The sequence below is a fragment of the Delphinus delphis genome, chromosome 7 (genome assembly GCF_949987515.2).
Source record: "Delphinus delphis chromosome 7, mDelDel1.2, whole genome shotgun sequence".
NCBI lineage: Eukaryota > Metazoa > Chordata > Mammalia > Artiodactyla > Delphinidae > Delphinus > Delphinus delphis.
In genome coordinates this window covers 109,504,088-109,522,836 of record NC_082689.1, presented here as the reverse complement: position 1 = coordinate 109,522,836, position 18,749 = coordinate 109,504,088, and the positions used below count along the sequence as shown (strand labels likewise).

At 50.1% G+C, this 18,749-nt stretch overlaps 1 protein-coding gene across 2 annotated transcripts in view; it reads right to left on the bottom strand.

Annotated features, from left to right (window-relative positions):
* Positions 1 to 18,416, bottom strand: part of MYO7B (myosin VIIB) — a 71,974-nt gene extending 53,558 nt beyond the window's left edge. For both annotated transcript variants that reach the window (XM_060015739.1, XM_060015740.1), the window contains exons 1-7: positions 18,399 to 18,416; positions 12,504 to 12,617; positions 11,328 to 11,480; positions 9,240 to 9,424; positions 4,661 to 4,782; positions 3,510 to 3,652; positions 1,262 to 1,375 (exon numbers count right to left, since the gene is read on the bottom strand). In XM_060015739.1, the coding sequence (XP_059871722.1) occupies positions 1,262 to 1,375; positions 3,510 to 3,652; positions 4,661 to 4,782; positions 9,240 to 9,424; positions 11,328 to 11,480; positions 12,504 to 12,617; positions 18,399 to 18,416 (849 nt within the window). The remainder of the gene's footprint in view (positions 1 to 1,261; positions 1,376 to 3,509; positions 3,653 to 4,660; positions 4,783 to 9,239; positions 9,425 to 11,327; positions 11,481 to 12,503; positions 12,618 to 18,398) is intronic.
* Positions 18,417 to 18,749: the final 333 nt, after the last annotated feature.

The following is an 18,749-nucleotide window of genomic DNA, read 5'->3' as shown; positions in this document are numbered from 1 at the left end:
GCCCTGGGTGCTCTTGCACCCAGGAGGGGAGGCACAAAGAGAATGGCGGGGTCATAGGCTGTTACAGGCGCTGAGACCAAAGCGGGCTGGGCCGGCCTCCTGGGAGCTGGGGAAAGGCTTCCTGGAGGAGGCATCTGAGCGGTCCCTCAGGCTGAGCTGCGCAGCAGCACAGGGGAGAAACGGCCAGAGCTGGGCAGTGAGGTGGGAGGCACGGGTGGAAACTGCATGGAGCCTGGCGTCGCCGTTGAGGGGGAAAGGTTGGTGGATGGTGGGATCTGGAGGGACTTGGAAACCTTGCCGAGGAGACACAAGGAGCCCCTGAAGAGCTGTAATGAGAGACGTGGTCTGTCAGACTTGCTCTGTGGGAGGTCTCGGGCTGGATGATAGATTGGGGTCAAGTCTGGAGAGAGGGGGGGGACCCAGGAGGAAGCTAGCACCATGGTCTAGGCAAGAGATGATGAAGGCCTCCAGGCAGAGACTCAGGAGAGAGGGCTTAGGCAGGACACAGGGTCAAGACGTGGGTTTCATTCATTCCCTCAGCAGCAAGGTGAGCCTGATGGCTGCCTGTGCTACACTGTTCGTGCATGGGGATGCAGCGAGCAAGGCCCCTGCTCTCCTGGAGCTCAAGTTCTAGCGGCACCTACGAGGACGGTGAGTGGAATGAAACGAGGGTTTCAGAGCCTTCTGTCCATAGGGACCAAAGAAAGTTGAGGCTTGTGGGGCGGGACCATGGGTTCAGTAGGAAACAAGGAAGCACACGGACAAGGGTAAGCCTCTGATGGCCGTAAAGTGGATGCCAAACACAGGAGGGCTGGAGTGGAGAATGGAAAAGGGGAGTCCTCAGTCCCTGCCCAGGGGCCCGACCACAGTTTGGGCTTTTATGAGGCTGTAAACCAAGCGTTGAGCAGGAGGCGGCCCTTCTTCCGTCTTCCTCACTGTTACTGAGAGGCGGGGTGGGGAGAGGAAGGGAAGGGAGAGGCGGGAGGGGAGAGGAGAGGCAGGGAGAAGAGGGGAGGGGAGAGGAGGGAAGGAGTAGGAAGGGGAGGGGGGAAGGGGAAGGGAGAGGAGGGGCAGGGAGAGGCGGGGCAGGGAGAGGAGGGAAGGGGCAGGAAGGGGAGGGGGAGGGGAAGGGAGAGGCGGGGCAGGGAGAGGAGGGAAAGGGTAGGAAGGGGAGGGGGGAAGGGGAAGGGAGAGGCAGGGCAGGGCGGGGGCAGGGTGGGAAGGGGAGGGGGGAGGAGGGAAGGCGCAGGGCGGGCCTCACCATGGTCAGGTAGTGGTACTCGGAGGGCGCGCCCAGGCACAGCAGGTCCTTCTCCTCTGCGCTCATGCCCATGAGCATGCCGTAGAAGATGTGGTAGTTCCGCTCCTCCGGGGCCTGGTGGGGAGGGAGTTCCAGGGAGCTTGTAAGCATCACGCCTGAGGCTACGGGGCCTCAGGACTGTCTCCTGCCCCCACCCCTGTCCCAGCTTCCTTCTTCCTCAGCGGGTAGCGCTCCGGCATTGACCTGAGGGATGGCCATGCCTGGTCGCTGTCCTCCTCCAAGGCCAGCTCATCCTGACTGTTCTGCGTGGAAAGGCCACCTTGCCCTTGGAACTCGTCAGTCCCCGGGGCTTCCCTGCATCCTGACCGCTCCTTGCAGCCCGGAGTCACAGGTGAGGCAGCGAGTCCAGATTCAGACCCGGGCCCTCTGACTCAGAACCCCGGACTCTTTACAGTCTACGGTGAAGCCTTCCTATTCACCTTGTGACCCCCAGGACCTGGCATCCACAGGTTTACCTAGCTGGGCCTCTGCATTTTTAAACATTATTATTATTATTATTATTTTTGCGGTACGCGTTCCTCTCACTGCTGTGGCCTCTCCCGTTGCGGAGCACAGGCTCCGGACGCGCAGGCTCAGCGGCCATGGCTCACGGGCCCAGCCGCTCCGTGGCAGGTGGGATCTTCCCGGACTGGGGCACGAACCCGTGTCCCCTGCATCGGCAGGCGGACTCTCAACCACTGTGCCACCAGGGAAGCCCTAAACATTATTTTTAAACTTTATTTCACATCCCCGTTGTGAAATTCCAAGTATAGAGTGTTAAAGGGTGAGTTTCTTTCTGCCCCAACTTGCCACTCCTCAAATGACCTCCTCAGAACAGTTTGATGGTCTGTGTTCCTTTGCAGACATCACTAATGTATTTACTTAGAGTATATCTATAAAAAGTTTATTTTTTAGGCAAGAACATACTTGTTGTTCTTCAGCTTCCTCTTTTTTTCACCTAAACGGGTCTCTTAGCCGTCTGTCTACACTGACACAGACCCACCTCCTCAGCCTTTTAGCTGACCCAGCATTCCACAGTATAGATATGCCAAGATTTTTTAATCTTCTCATGGACAGGACTTGTCTCTGATCTGCTCTAGAAGTCTCCTGTCCATTCTGGGGTACCTCTTTGAGGAACAAATTCTCTGAATTCACCAACCACCGTGCGAAGAATTACAGGCTTCTGGAAAGGGCAAACTTTGGAGTCGGAGAGACTACCTTCTACTAGTTCTGTGACCCTGGGTAAGTGACTTAACTTACCTGGACTCAGTTTCTTCATCTCTACAATGGGGAGAAAGAGACCCGTCTCTCATGGTTGTTGTGAAGGTCTAATGAGATTATGCAGGGGAAACACCTGGCACCAGGTGGGGGTCACTAAAGGTGAGCTTCCTTCTTCAGCTTGCCCAGGTGTCTGTCTGTCCTAACACACAGCGCCAGTCCCTTTGGTGGCATATCCCCAATCTGAAACATCGTGTGTGTGTGGTACGTGTGCGCTCGTGCACACACGTGTTAGGGGTTATACCATCATATGAGAGAGCACCTTACCCCCAACAAAGCCGTGTTAACTCAGCCGATGTGGCTGCCACACTTTGGGTTCCTTGTTACCCAGGACTGTCTCCTTGACTTGTGGGGCGCAGTGCGAAATGAAAGCATGGGGCTTCTTGCTAAAGAGTTATTAAGAATTTCAAGATGGCAACGACAAAGCATCAAACCGAGACCGGGCCCCTGCGAGTACAAGGTCCTGTGTTGACGACACAGACCACATGCTGCCTCATTTCCTGCAGGTGGTCTTTTGGACAGTGTCATCTAGGTCCTCCTGCCAGGGGCCCCAGCACACCTGATGATACATCCACCCCCAGATGGGGACTGGCCTGGCCTCAGAATTAATTCTAGTAGAGGTGAAGAGTAGTAAGCACCAAAGGATGAGGCCAACTATACAGATGGAAAATTCGAAAGAGAAAATCCTTGAATAAATCATTTCCTTGAATATTGGGGAAGGACCATCATTATCCTATTCTAAGGGTCCTTGGCCCGTCTTGGACCAGGGTTCAATGACAGCAAGCTAAGGCCTATGGGAGTCTGGGGCGGAGGAAAGGAGGGGTGAGAGTGATGGAAGGGACCCCTCTTGGAAGCCTCCCCAATCCCCTGACTCCCATCCTGGGGTGGGAGGAGGTTCCACCAGGACCAGTGCAGCAGGCAGAGGCCTTACCTGCCGGCAGACCCGGGATTTCTCCAGGAGAAATTGCTCGATGCACGCCCCCTCAATCACCCCACTGGAGTTGAAGTAGATGTCGATGTACTTCCCAAAGCGGCTTGAGTTGTCGTTTCGGATCGTCTTGGCATTTCCGAAGGCTGAGGGCCGACGGATGATGCCCATGACGGGAGCAGAGAAGAGAAAATTTACTTTTACTGGGATCCTCTGGGAAGGCTTCTCAGAGGAGGTGGCCAAGCCCAGACTCGAAGGATGGGTAGGATTACACTGGACAGTGGCGGCAGCCAAGGGTTCGCTAAGAGGAAGGCAAAGTGCAGCTAAAGGTTCGGAGGTCAGGAAGCATGGGGTGTGCTTCCAGGGAGGGAAATTCGGCTGGACCATAGGATACAGGAGGAAAGCAGTGGAAGATGGATGGAACCGTTAGCAGGCGGAGCCAAGTAGCGCAGAGCCTTGAATGCCAAGCTGAGAAGTTTGGCATTAGTCCCACAGGTGACGGGGGAAGGGGGAAACCTTCTGAGGGAGTGTGGAGGCTGATTTACATTTTAGAAAGATTGCTCAGGCTGTAGGGTGGAGGCTGGGTTAGAGAGGGCAAGCTCGCAGAGAGAGTGGCAAGAGCTGGCACGGGTCAGAGCGCAGATGAGGAGCTTAGACCAGATGGCATTTGGGCTGCAGCACGATCCAAAGTACATTCCATAGAGCCGTTTCTGCAGGGTTTTATGATGTGACTGCATTAAGAGAGATCCTTTGCACACACATCCTCTCCTGCACACATAATTGGAAAGAATAGAGGATCTGTCTACTCTTAACCGTAGAATGCCTTTGGGATCCTTCCATGTATCAATAATCCATTCCCAGCATTTCGCAAATTGATTTCATCTTGGAACCCTTATTTTTTAGTTTTTGGTTGCATTGCGCGACATGTGGGATCTTAGTTCCCTGACCAGGGATCGAACCCGCTTCCCCTGCAGTACGAGCGCAGAGTCCTAACCACTGGACAGCCAGGGAAGTCCCTTGGAGCCCTTTTGAAATCCTGAGAAGTCGCTAAAAGAGTATGGCTTATCCTGCCCTTCCCCACAGGCACCCCCTGGCAGGAAGGTGCCAGCCCACAGGTCCTGGAAAGGAGGTTGGTCCCGTGGGTGACTGCATACCTTCCAGGATGGGGTTGGCCTCCAGGACCTGCTGCTCAATCCACGAATGCTGGCTGCTGATGGTGGCCAGGAACTGCAGGATGAGCTTGGTGGTCTCTGTTTTCCCTGCTCCAGACTCGCCACTGCAAAGAGGGCATGCAGGAACGTCAGTCAGTAGAACAACTAGTTTTCAACACCTGTCAGCTCTCCTGCAGACCCATCACATGCCCGCTTTCTGGGCCGGTCTGAACAAGGATGCTCTCTCCCTGTGCAGAAATCCCACTGCGTTCTCCCTGACGTCCCCTGCCTACTCTGTGTTAGTTTATTAGTGTGTTCATCTTTCCTGCTCGACTATGCAGGTATGGTTGTATGTGGTTCATTCCAGGGTCCCTGGCACAGTGTTCAGTAACTCCATGAATGAATAAGACCAGGTGATGCGATGCCCTGATAATAACGTTCTCTCTGTGAGCGGTGAGCTCATGCTGGCCAGAGGGGGAACTGCATGAGCCTTTTGGGAAAGCAGTCTGGCATAGGTATCAAAACGCTTCAGAATTATTCCGCCATTAGTCTAAGGAAAGACTCCTAAAATCAGAAAAAGCCTTCTCCACAAAGCTTCCTGCTCATTGAAGTGTTATTTATTTATCATTGCGATTACATGGGAAGCAACAAAAATGGGGGAAATTAGTTACAGTCCATCCAGTCAGAGAACATTGTGCAGCCACTTAGTCCAGGTCTGCACAGAGCCTGCAGTCACACGAGCAACGCTTACTAGTGAAGTGAAGTGGTAAATGTAGGCAGTATTCAGTCAAATTTTAACCAAGTGGGTAGAGGAAGCTTTTTCTTCCAAAAATGTCTGGCAATATTTTTGCTGAGAATATTTTTCTGAAATTTTCTAAAATTTTCATAGTGAATATATATTAATTTCATAATGGTAAAATATGAAAGCCAGTTTTTTTCATATTTTAGGGCAGTGCAGTGGTCAAGATAGTGCTAGCGAAGGACCTTGAGGACCCTGAGCTTGCCTCCTGCCATGAGCCCCCCAAAATTACAACTGTTTATTTGTTTAAAAGATTTATTCATTATTTATTTATTTATTTTATTTTTGGCTGTGTCGGGTCTTAGCTGCGGCACGCGGGATCTTCGTTGAGGCATGTGGGATCTTTCTTTGTGGCTCACAGGCTTCTCTCTAGTTGTGGTGGGCAGATTTTCTCTCTCTAGTTGTGGTGCTTGAGCTCCAGGGCGCGTGGGCTCTGTAGTGTGTGGCACACAGCCTCTCTAGTTGAGGCGCGTGAACTCAGTAGTTGTGACGCGCGGGCTTAGTTGCTCCGCGGCATGTGGGATCTTAGTTCCCTGACCAGGGATCGAACCCACGTCCCCTGCATTGTAAGGTGGATTCTTTACCACTGGACCACCAGGGAAGTCCCCCCAAATTACAACTATTTACAGAGAAATTATTGATGAAAAAACTGGACGACTAGAGGAAAAGAAATTCTTTAACTAAATACATAAAGAAGGAATCACAGCACAGGGAACTGGACTCAATATTCTGTGATAACCTACATGAGAAAAGAATCTGAAAAAGAATGTATATATGTGTATGTATAACTAAATCACTTTGCTGTACACCTGAAACTAACACAACATTGTAAATCAACTCTAATAAAATTAAAAAGACAAAAACCCCAAAACAACAACAACAACAAAACAAAACAAACAAAAATATTTGCTTAATTGTCTTGGGACTAAATGTTAAATGGCATTATGTTTAAAGAATAAAATACATTTAGTTCACAGTTAAATTATATCAACTCAAAAACAAAAAAACAACTAAACCAACAACAACAAAGAAGGAACCGCAATGAGATGGTAGGAGGGGCAGAGATGCAGTACAGTCAAGACCCATACCCCCAGGTAGGTGACCCACGAGTGGAAGAATAATTACAATTATAGAGGTTCTCCCCAAGGAGAGAGGGGTCTGAGCCCCGCACTGGGCTCCTGAACCAGGAAGACAAACCCTCACGATGTTTGCCTTTGAAGGCCCATGGGACCTACTTTAAGAAGAGCCAGAGAGCTGTGGGGGATAGAGACTCCCCTCCTGCAGGGCACACACAAAACCTCACACTGCTTGCCTGGGGCAGAAGCAGTGATTTGAAAGGAGGCTGGGCCAGACCTGCTGATCTCGGAGAGTCTCCCGAAGGCAAGGGGTAACTGCAGCTCCCCCTGGGGACACGGACACTGGTGGCAGCCGTTTGGGGAGCTTGTTGAGCAAGTGGACACTGGGGCTGGGGGGTGCCATTGTGGAATCCTCCCTCGAGCTCTTTAGTGCCAAGACGTCAACAGCCTGTTGCTGCCAGTGCTGGGACATCTCAGGCCAAGCAACTGCTAGGTGGGGACACAGCCCCACCCACCAGCAGGAGGCTGCCTTAAGACCCCCCAGACAGCTGCCCTAGGACCTGGCTCTGTCCACCAGAGGACCTGGAACCCAGCCTCACCCACCAGTGAGCCGGCACTAACCTCAGGACCCCTGGGACCAGCCCACACCCACCAACAGGCCAACACCAACCTTGGAAATCCCCGGGCCCTGCCTACCAGCAGGTTGACACCAACTCTGAGACACCTTGGGAACCCAGTTCTGTCCACAGTGAGCCAGCAATAGCCCCAGGACACCCTGAGATCCAGCCCCCCTCACCAACAGGCCGAAGCCAGATTTGGGACACCCCAGGCCCTGCAGCTAGCCATGGCGGGAACTGGCCCCACCCATCAGCTAGATGCACTAGAAGGAACAGCAGTAGATCAGATGATACAGAGACATGGATCAGGAAGCTGGAAGACAGAGTAGTGGAAATCACTGATGCTCAACAGGAAAAAGAATGAAAAGAAATGAGGGCAGTTTAATCTGGGACCACATCAAGCATATTAACGTTCACATTACAAGGGTCTCAGAAGGGGAAGAGAGAAAGGGGCAGAAAACATATTTGAAGGCATGATAGCTGAAAATTTCCCTAATCTGGGAGAGGAAACACACATCCAGGTCCAAGAAGCACTGAGAGACCCAAGCAGGATCAACCAGTGAGGGCCACACCAAGACACATTGTCATTAAAATGATAATGGGATGAGAAGATATTAAAAGCAGCAAGGGAAAAGCAACAAGTAACATACAAGGGAACTCCCATACGGCTGTCAGCTGACTTTCCAGCAGAAACTCTGCAGGCCAGAGGGGGTGGCACAGTATATTTGAAGTGAGGAAAGGGAAGACATACAACCAAGAATGCTCTACCCAGCAAGGCTCTCATTCAGATCTGACGGAGAGATCAAAAGCTTTACAGACAAGCAAAAGCTAAAGGAATTCTGCACCACCAAACCAGCTTTACAAAAAATGTTAAAGGGAGTTCTCTAAGCAAAAAAGAAAAGGCCACTACTAGACACATGAAAATCATGACAGGAAGAACGCTCATGGTTAAAGGTAAATATACAGTAAAGGTAGTAAGTCAACCACATACAAAGCTAGTAGGAGGGTTAAAAGACAAGAGGAGTTAAAGCAGCGGCCCCATCACTCTCTTTCTCCTCTTTCCCTGCAGTATTTTCCTTCAAAGTTCTTATTACCCGCTGAAACAATTCGCTTGTTTATTGCCTGTCTCCTCTTCTAGAATGTAAGGTCCACAAGGCAGGGATTTTAGTCCCTTTCCTTTGCTGCTGTCTCCTCATGTTAGGACAGGACAGGAGACAGAATTGGAGCACAAAAGAACCTCGAATGAATGAATGAATGAGTGAATGAATGGGTGAATGGATGGATGAGTGGATGAATGAACAAATGCATGAGTGACTGAGTGAATGGATGACTCTACTAGAGAACTAAGCAAGGTGTCCTGGAGCCAAATTCCCTCTCCCCGCTTTCTTTCCCGCTCTGCCTCCCTTCCATGGGTACCAGGAGGGCAGAAGGCAGAGAAGCCAGGCCAGGCCCGAGTCTCTGAAGCAGCAGCATCACCTGGACTGGAGAGGGACACATCCCTTCTGGGCCCAAGTACCTGCGATCTGTCCTCCCTGAGACTTGCCCTGAGGGTTTTTTTTTTTAAGATTTTTTGATGTGAACCATTTTTAAAGTCCTTCTTGAACTTTCTACAATATTGCTTCTGTGTAATGTTTTGTTTTTTTGGCCCTGAGGCATGTGGGATCTTAGCTTCCAAACCAGGGATCGAACCCATGTCCCCTGCATTGGAAGGCAAAATCCTAACCACTGGACTGCCAGGGAAGTCTCCCTGAGGTTGTTTTTGAGGGGCCTCACCTGTTGGATCCTTGCACCCCAAGTGCCTATCTTGGGTCCCATTTGTAAACCAACCGATCCCCACCCTTCCTTCCTTGTCTCAGGAAATATTAACAGAAGGCTGGGGCGGTCCAGGCCCTGATGATACAGTGGAAGAGCAGGTTCTGACGGAAGGCAGCCTCAGAAGGACTTTGTGGCCGTGAAGGGGGGTGTTTGCAGTTGAACGGGAGGCCCTAAGTCACACACTACTCGGGAGAGGTTTTGGGAGAGGAGATGCGCCCTCCTTTATGAGATGCTCGGAGGCAGTGTCTGGCCCACCTGCCCGCCCAGGACCTCACCTGATAATGCAGCACTGGTCCATCTTGTGCTGCTTCATGTTGAAGTAGCAGTTGTTTGCGATGGCAAAGATGTGCGGTGGCAGCTCACCCACGTGGCGCTTGTAGTACAGCTGCACCTGCTCCACGGTGTAGAGGGGCAGCGCCTGGTACGGGTTCACGGCCACAAGGATGGAGCCTGTGTATGTCTGGGGAAGGGAGAAGGTGGTTAGTGACCCCTACTCTGAGGATCAACGCTGCCTGGCCCTGATCTTGGCCTTGGATGCCACCCCCCGAGGGCCACCAGGGCTGGCTGACTGTGGCGGGGAGGCGGGGTCTGATTCTGGACCGAGAGACGAGACCCTCAGCAGCTCAGATCCTTCACCAGGAAAGAGAGCTCCCAGGCAGGCGTGCATTCACAGGGGCGTTAAATGAGGTGGTCGTGCTTAATGTTTGGCGCTCTGTCTGGTATTCAGAAGAGGCTTGATAAAAATGGACTGAATGGGGCTTCCCTGGTGGCACAGTGGTTGAGAGTCCGCCTGCTGATGCAGGGGACATGGGTTCGTGCCCCGGTCCGGGAGGATCCCACATGCCGCGGAGCGGCTGCGCCCGTGAGCCATGGCCGCTGGGTCTGCGCATCCGGAGCCTGTGCTCCGCAACGGGAGAGGCCACAACAGTGAGAGGCCTGTGTACCGCAAAAAAACAGCAGTGGTTAAGAATCTGCCTGCCAATGCAGGGGACACGGGTTCGATCCCTGGTCTGGGAAGATCCCACATGCCACGGAGCAAGTAAGCCCGTGTACCACAACTACTGAGCCCAGCGTGCTGCAACTCCTGAAGTCCGTGCACCTAGAGCCCGTGCTCTGCAACAAGAGAAGCCACCGCAATGAGAAGCCTGCGCACCGCAATGAAGAGTAGCCGTGGCTCGCTGCAGGTAGAGAAAGCCCACGTGCAGCAACGAAGACCCAGCGCAGCCAAAAAAAAAAAAAAAAAAAGGAGTGAATGTATGAAGCAAGTCTTCACCTGCCTTTCACAGGGGCCTCCGTGAGGCTGGGCCACCACAGTAGCCCTCCTGGACCCCTCCTGGACCCTCCCACTCCTCTGGAGCCTCCACTGGGCCTGCCTGCCCCTCTGGGTTGGGACGGGGACGGCCACCTCAACAGTCATGTTTTCATGACTTGTCATGAAGTCGTGTCTTCGTTTTCATTTTAGGAAGGGAGAGGATAATCTCTCTGGCTCGGGACTATGACAACCACCAGATAAAAGAATGCAAGCATAAGCTCTTTGGAAAAGATAAGCTGCCGTTCAACTTGGATAATCGCTGGTTTTGGTCCCAGCATCTGAGGCTCACTCATCCAAAGTGGACTCAGAGTGCCCCATCCCCATCTCCTTCCCGAGGGTCTCCTCCTTCTCCTCTCCCAGCCCAGCCCTCTATTCGGGGGCCCCTGCTCACTCTCCCACTCCTCTGAGCATCCCAGCATCAGGGCTGGTCAGAGGTCAATGAGCCACCTCCCTCTGAGAAGCCCAGGCAGGTGGTGACTTCCCCGGGTCACACCCACTCACGGCAGGGCCGGTGTCAGTGTTGGAATACCACCTCCCTTGGGAGGTCTGCATTAGAACAGGGATGAGACCCTCCCATCCACCGCTAGGCTTTGGGAGAAGGACCCGCATTTACCTACGCGGCCCTCCTGGTCATCACGCAACTTACTTCATAGGAGGGCAGAGGTCTTCTGCCTGGTGACCCTGTCTCTGCCACATACCTAGGAAGGAACCAGGCAGAAGACTACGCCCCATGGCCTTCAGTCCCCTCGGCCATCAGAGCAGGCCTTCCGCTCAGCCACAGAGGAGCGAAGAGGCAGCAGTAATTGAGTGCCTCCTATGTGCCGGGTACTGAGCTGGCATGCTGCATGTCAGCTTTCTGTACGCTTGAAGGCTTTATCCCCCTGCTTCTTTCAGACTGGGGAGCAGAGATCGATGAGCATTCTCATGCTATGAGGGCGTGGGGAGTAGGGACTGAGCCAGGTGTGCCCGGGGCATAGTTTGCTTCCCCAGCCAAGTCAGCACGTGTGGCCCCAGCACACCAGGGGGCCCCATGTGGCCAGGAGGGACTCACGTAGATCTTGTGCTGCCGGTAGCGGATCAGGAGGTTGTGCACCATGCCCGCCTCGTTCAGGTCCCCCAGGAGGATCATGTCATCCACGCCCTGAGCAGAGTTGGGGTGCATGGGGCTGAGGGTGCCAAGGTCCTCTGCTCGGATCCAGTGTTCCTGGAACAAAGGGCACAGGCTTTCCTGAGCGGGGGTTGTCCTGGGCCAACCTGTCCCCCACGTCCTCAATGGATCAGACGATCTGGTGGCCGGCACCTGGCCGGCTTTGGTCTGTGGTGAAGGTCAAGGGATCGGCTCAATCCGAGGCTGGAGTCAGCACACGTCCAGGGCCGAGGGTCAGTGTGCACTGAGGGTCAGTGATTGGGGTCAGGGGCCGTTTGCAGCTGGGGAGCCTCACAGATGGTTGGAATAAAAGAGTGCAAGTGAAAGTGTTCTTTAAATGGCATGACGTCATTTTGCAAATAGAAGGTATTATTGTTAACATTTGACTGGCTTCCAATCTGTGGGGCTCACAGGTCACAGTCTAGAATTTTCTCCTTGGAGGCGAAGTCTCCACATGCTTCACTTTGAAGCACCTCAGCAAAGAGGGTTGCCCAAGGAGGACTTAAATGACCAGCTGGACCCCTCACTCTGCATGCCCTTCTCCACTGTCGCTCCCCTGCTGCTCCCCAGCCCCCCAGGGGACGGAGCTCGCTTCCCAGCAGGTCACCCTGAGCTTCCTACTCTCTCTTCTGGGCTGTTCTGCTCAGCGTGAGCTGGGCTTCCTCCATCTCACATTCCAGGGCCTCCCCTCCAGGCATCCTTCTCACCTTTCCCTCCCTCCTCCTGTCCTTCCTGCTCAGCTTCCTTTACTTTGCAAACAATCTTCCTGCCCTCCCCCTCTCTCTATCACAGCCCGTTTCCCACTTCACGCTTTCCTGGTCCCCTAATAGTCCTAATTTTCCATCTGCCAACACACTCCCTGCTTCTTCCCTATAGGAGCAGTTCCCAAGACAGACACACAACGTTCACCACGACGGGACTTCCCTGTAGTCTGTCCTGCCACATGGGTCCCTGACTTGGGCTCTGGAATCCCTGGTGCTGGGGGCAGCACCAGAGAAGGGAGGGGGCTCGGGGCCCAGGAGGGGTGGGGGGATGGGGCTGAGAAGGCTGAGCCCCTCAGGAGAGCGAGGCCATACTGACCTTGTAGTCATCATCTTCAACCAAGATCTTGCCAGGCTTTGTCTCTTTGATGACGCCCCCGATGGGCACGCTGGTCTTGTCAGCAGAGGTGAAGTTCAGCCACACGTGGTCGCCCTGGAGAGCAGAGAGGAGTCGGTGGTCAGACGCTTGATCCACCTTCCCCTTCCTGCTCAGGACTTACCTCCCCGGGGGGTGTCCCTTCCAACCAAGAGATCCCACGCTGGCTGAGCCATGCTCTCTCCCCCTTCCCCTCCTCCTCCTTTTTCTTTTTCTTCTTCCCTCTCTCCTACCCTGCTCCCAGCCCTTTCTCACTCTTGCCGGGAAGTTAATGGGAGGTGGCAGGGGAAGCTTCCCCGGCCCAGCTTTTTGCAGGAAAGTATCTCTCTGTGAGGTGCAAAAAGAGAGTCTTTGCCCTGCGAATAGCCCTGTAGCACCCAAACCCGCTGGCTGGGGAAAGACAAAGACTAAAATCTCACTAGGTTTGTGCCTGGCCTGCAGCATGGCATTGACCCACATGAACCTCTTTCTAATCCAGGAAAGTTCACCCTGCTCAAAGAGGAGGAATCCCAAAGGAACAAGCAGAGACCCACATGCAAATATACTGACATTCAAAAGGAGGAAATGAGCAGGGGAATAACACTCACCAGGGGGAAACGAACTGCCGCAGAGCAGTGGAAAGTTGTGACCAAGTATCTCACCATGATTTCCAAAAAACTTATTGAGGTGTAGAGCTGAGGCACGAGGGCTCAGAAATTAGACGCCGAGACAACTGAAAAGGATGGGACGTGAACTGGCAGAGCTCAAGAAAGAAAGGGAGGAAAAGAAGTAAACATGGGCCAGAGGTGAAAGCAAAACTGGAAGCAACAACAGGGGAATAAGCACTTGCTAAAATCGTAGTAAAGATCATAGAAGACAGGAGGAGAAAAGAGCAAAATGACAGAGAAATTTTCAAAGTTAGGATTAGGAAAAAAAGGATAGATATGGAAGGCGGACAAAAATACTAATAATTGAAGTGCACAAAGAAGAAAATCGGGGGAAAAACCAGAAAAATTACTTAAATATAAAATTCAAGACAACTTTCAAGAAATTAATGAAGCCTTGAATCTATGGATTGAAGACACACCATAATTTCTTTGAAATAATGACAAAGAAAAATCAACGCTAGGACATAAAGGTATTGGACTAAAAAATTAAGAAATAATTTTTTGAGGGGTAGGCAGACAAAAAGACAAGTTCACTTATAAGGAGATAATTCAGGACAAATTCAAATCATATACGAGGGCCGAACATCTCCTACAAAGATCTCAGGGAGAGAGCAATACAGCTGTTAGGATGGCCATTATAAAAAAGTACAGAAAACAACAAGTGTTATTGAGGATGTAGAGACATTGGAACCCTTGTACACTGTTGGTGGGAATGTAAAATGGTGCAGCCACTGGGGAAAACAGTATGAAGCTTCCTCAGTAAATTAAAAATAGAATTACCATATGATCCAGCAATCCCACTTCTGGGTAAATATCCAAAGAAATTCAAAGCAGGATATCAAAGACGTATTTGCATTCCCATGTTCATTGCAGCGTTATTCAAAATAGCCAAGCAGTAAAAGCAACCCAAATGTCCATTGGCAGATGAACAAATAAACAAAAATGTAGTACATGCAGTCATCCCTAAAAGTACTTGGGGGATGGATTCCAGGAGCCCCTGCAGATACCAAAATCCATGGATACTCAAGTGCCTTATATAAAATGATATAGCACAATGAATACTACACAGCATGGAATATTATGCAGCCTTAAAAAAGAAGGGAATCCTGTCATGTGCGACAGTGTGGATGGACCTCAAGGACATTATGCTGAGCAAGAGAAGCCAGTCACAGAAGGACACATGCTGTATGATTCCACTCATGGAAAGTATCTAAAGTAGTCAAAATCATAGAAACAGAAAGTAGAAAGGTGGTCGTCAGGGGCTGGAGGAGGACGGAAGGAACATAGTGTTTAATGAGTATAGAGTTTCAAGTGTGCAAGATGAAAATGTTCTCTGTTGCACAACAACGTGAATATACGTAACAATACTGAAATGTACACTTAAAAATGGTTAAGATGGTAAATTGAATGTTATATTTTTTACCACAATAAAAAAAAACAGAAAAAAAAATCCAATAATTTTTTTACCCAGCCAAATTGTCTTTCCAGTATAAAGATAACAAACATTATTGAAGATACAATATTTTCCCATAAGCCTTTTGGAAAAAAACGATTAGGGGACAAACTTCAGTCAACAGTGCAAAGAATGAATATAGGTCCACACCAACACACACATCAAGAAATTTCAAAATACTTGGGACAAAGAAAAGATCATAAAGGCTTTCAGAGAGAAAAATAAGTTTTATACAAAGGCTCAAGAATTAAAATGTTGTCCACCTTCTCCATAGCAAGGCTGGAAACCAGAAGGAGTACATGTCTTCACAGTTCTCAGGGAAAATTACATCTAGTATGGAATCCTATGCCCAGCTGACATTCAAATGTGAATAAACATATTTTCAGACATGCAAGTTGTTAAAAATACTTCATATGTACCCTTTCTCAGGAAGCTATTACAGGTTGTGCTTGATCAAAACAAGGGAGTAAACCAAGAGAGAGAAGAACCTTGGGTCCAAGAAAAGGGATTCAGTGCAAAGGAGAGGTGAAAGAAATCTTCAGGGTGGTTGTGAAGGAGACCCCAGGACAATTCTGAGATGTGTGCCTCAGAAGTAGAAGATGCCGGTTTACATACGGCCTCCGCAACGCTGGCAGAAACTTCTTCCTGAGGATGAAACTGATTGAACTCCCAGATGAATCATTTTGAGAGGACATTGACATATCTGGGAGAAAGCTGGGGGGCGGGTGTCGGGGGAAGGTTATGTCGTCATAAGTACAGAGAAAACAAAGCAGATAGGGCAGAAGGACAATTACAAAGTCTAGCAAAGGGAAGCACAGCATTTACAATACATTACAGGGCTCAGTCGAGAGGAACATTTTCTTTCTTTCTTTTTTTAAACTTTTTATTTTATATTGGAGTATAGCTGATTAACAATGTTGTGTTAGGGACTTCCCTGGTGGTACAGTGGTGAAGAATTCACCTTCCAACGCAGGGGACGGGGGTTCGATCCTTGGTCAGGGAACTAAGATCCCACATGCCATGGGGCATCTAACCCCGTATGCCACAACTACTGAGCTCTAGTGCCTCAACTAGAGTGCACATGCCACAAACTACAGAGCCCATGTGCTCTGGAACCCATAAGCCACAACTACAGAGCCCACGCACCCTGGAGCCTGTGCACCACAACTAGAGAAGAGAAAACCCACAGGCCACAATTAGAGAGAAGCCCACACACCACAACGAAGAGCCCACGTGCTACAAAGAAAGATCCTGCGTGCCTCAACGAGGACCCTGCGTGCCGCAACTAAGACCCGATGCAGCCAAAAATAAAAACAAAAACAACAAAAAAATAATGTGGTGTTAGTTTCAGGTGTACAGCAAAGTGATTCAGTTATGTATATACATGTATCTCTTCTTTTTCAAATTCTTTTCCCGTTTAGGTTGTTATATAATATGGAGCAGAGTTCCCTGTGCTCTACAGTAGGTCCTTGTTGGTTATCTGTTTTAAATATAGCAGTATGTACATGTCAGTCCCAAACTCCCTAACTATCCTTCCCCACCCCTGTCACTTCCCCCCGTAACCGTAATTTCGTTTGAGAGGAACATTTTCTTAGATAAAACAGGTAAACTCTGTATGTAGATCTAATGAAAGCTAGGATTTAACAATTTCGGGAGGAAGGAGAGACAATATGAGTGCTGTGGGCGGGCGTTAGGGACAAGGAGCTAAGGCCCTTCTCACCTAGTGGGAAGTCAGTAATAGGTGCTGCCTGGAACCGAAAACTCAAACAGCCCTGTACACATGTCCTTTAGAGACACAGAGGGAAGTATCAATGAATCGACTAGAAGGTCGAGGTGGTCACCTCTCTGGAAGAGGAAGTGGGGGACTGATTCTTCAAACTGTGTGCCCAAAACAACTTAATAAAACTAAAAGCGAAATGAAAAAGAACAGTAAGGAACAGCTGCCACAGGATGCAGAAGACCAGCCTGAGAAACATACTAGATTCAGTGAACTAATTGAATCACATCAGGAACCTCAGAGACCTAGAAAAGCTTTCTTACAACAAGGATAAAATTCCAGTGTGAAAATTGCGGCATGCAGCTGAAACAGCGGGCAGATTACCAAAGAGAGAAGATTATCAGTCAAAGACAGATGATGGGAACTTCCCTCGTGGTCCAGTGGTAAAGAATTCACCTTCCAATGCTGGGGATACAGGTTTGATCCTTGGTCAGGGAACTAAGATCCCACATGCCACGGGGCAGCTAAGCCCAAGTGCCACAACTACTGAGCTTGCGCACCTCAACTAGAGAGCCCACGTGCCGAAGACTACAGAGCCCACGCGCTCTGGAACCCGCGCACCATAACTACAGAGCCCACGTTCCCTGGAGCCTGTGTACCACAACTAGAGAAGAGAAAACCCGCACGCCACAACTAGAGAGAAGCCTGCACGCCACGGCGGAAGATCCCGCATGCCTCAACGAAGATCCCGCGTGCGTCGAAGACCCGACGCAGCCAATAAATAAATGAATACATACATAAATAAATAAAAAGACAGATGATGGGTATCTCACAGTGAACTTGATATTAACCAGAGATGAAAAAGAGAAAGACCATTTCCAGTCCACACTTAATGATAAGGTGTCAGGCCAACATGAGCTGGAAAGATAAACAAAAGAGCTAGAACATGACTTTTGTTCACTGCATTTGACCAAAGCTCTCCTAGGAAATAAATGAGAAGCCGAGCGCAGAAAATAGAGCTGCTTCATGAACTCTATTGGAAGAAAAAGATGACTGTGCAGAAACAGCTGAATCAGGAGAAGAGTGAGTGAGAAGAGATAAAGCAGAAGCTATCAGCTGCAAAGAAAGTAAAGTCTATGTTGAGATTCAAGAAACAGAGGAGGAATTACAGAAAGCAGAGATCTACGTGACCTTCCTTGTTCTTTGTGATAAGAAATACCTGACAACTGGCTGCTACCCATGATGCAGAAAGTTCCTTCCCCAGCCTGAGACAGAAATTACTACAAGGAAACTCAAAGACCCAAGGCCATGAAGAATCCACTTCCGGGAGACCTGATCCTCAGTCTTCCGAGGTGGGCTGGCTCTTCTGGACATTGGCTGAAATGGGCGCTGTGCCCTGATCCCATGTGCCCACCTGCCATGTCTTCTCTTCCCATAGAAAAGATGGGCCTACAGATGCCTCTGTGCTGCCTTTACTTAGATAAATGAAGGATCCAACCAATGAGAAATACCCTGTCAAGACATTTTTTTTTCTGTTCTTTTATTTTTCATTTTATTCTATTTTTAAAATTTTTATTGAAATATAGTTGATTTACAATGTTGTGTTAGTTTCAGGTGTATAGCAAAGTGATTCAGTTATACATATATATATATATTCTTTTTTTACATTCTCTTCCATTATAGGTTACTACAAGATACTGAGTATAGTTCCCTGTGCTATACAGTAGGTCCTTGTTGGTTACCTAGTTTATATATTGTAGTGTGTTTTGTCAGGACATTTTAAGCCCTGAATATAAGTGAGGGATTACTGTGCAAGTGTGGTCCCCCTGCCAAAGCCCAAAGGTTGGCCAAGGTCATTTTCTTTAGGTAATACAATCTGTCTCTTTCCTCCAAACTCCCTGTCTCCGGTATTCTCCTTATAGGGTCTCATTGCTTCTCTTCTTCTTTCCTTGGGAGTGATTTGACTCAGCCTGTGGCAACTCCCACGAACAACCCCTCGACGGAAGAGATGCCATTCTTACCAGTCTCAAGCCCGACATCCTGAGGCAGCCACTCCTGACAACCTGTGTGCAGAGAGAAAGCAGAATGTCAGTCCTTGTGGCCCTGAGTTGGAGCCCTGGAGGGCAGGAGCCACGTGTGTTCATCAGCGTGGCTCTGAGCGCCTGGCATGGGGCCGAGAAATGACTCTTCAATGAATGGACGGATGAGCCATGGTCCCACCGCAAGTGTGAGAGGAGACGCCCTCAGCTTCATCCATCCTATCTCATCTTTACTGAACGTCTATTTTGCACTTGGCACTGGGCTCAACTGGGAGTGCGGTGGTTCTGAACATCCCTAGGACACCATCCCTGCCGTCCAGAAGCTCAAGCTGT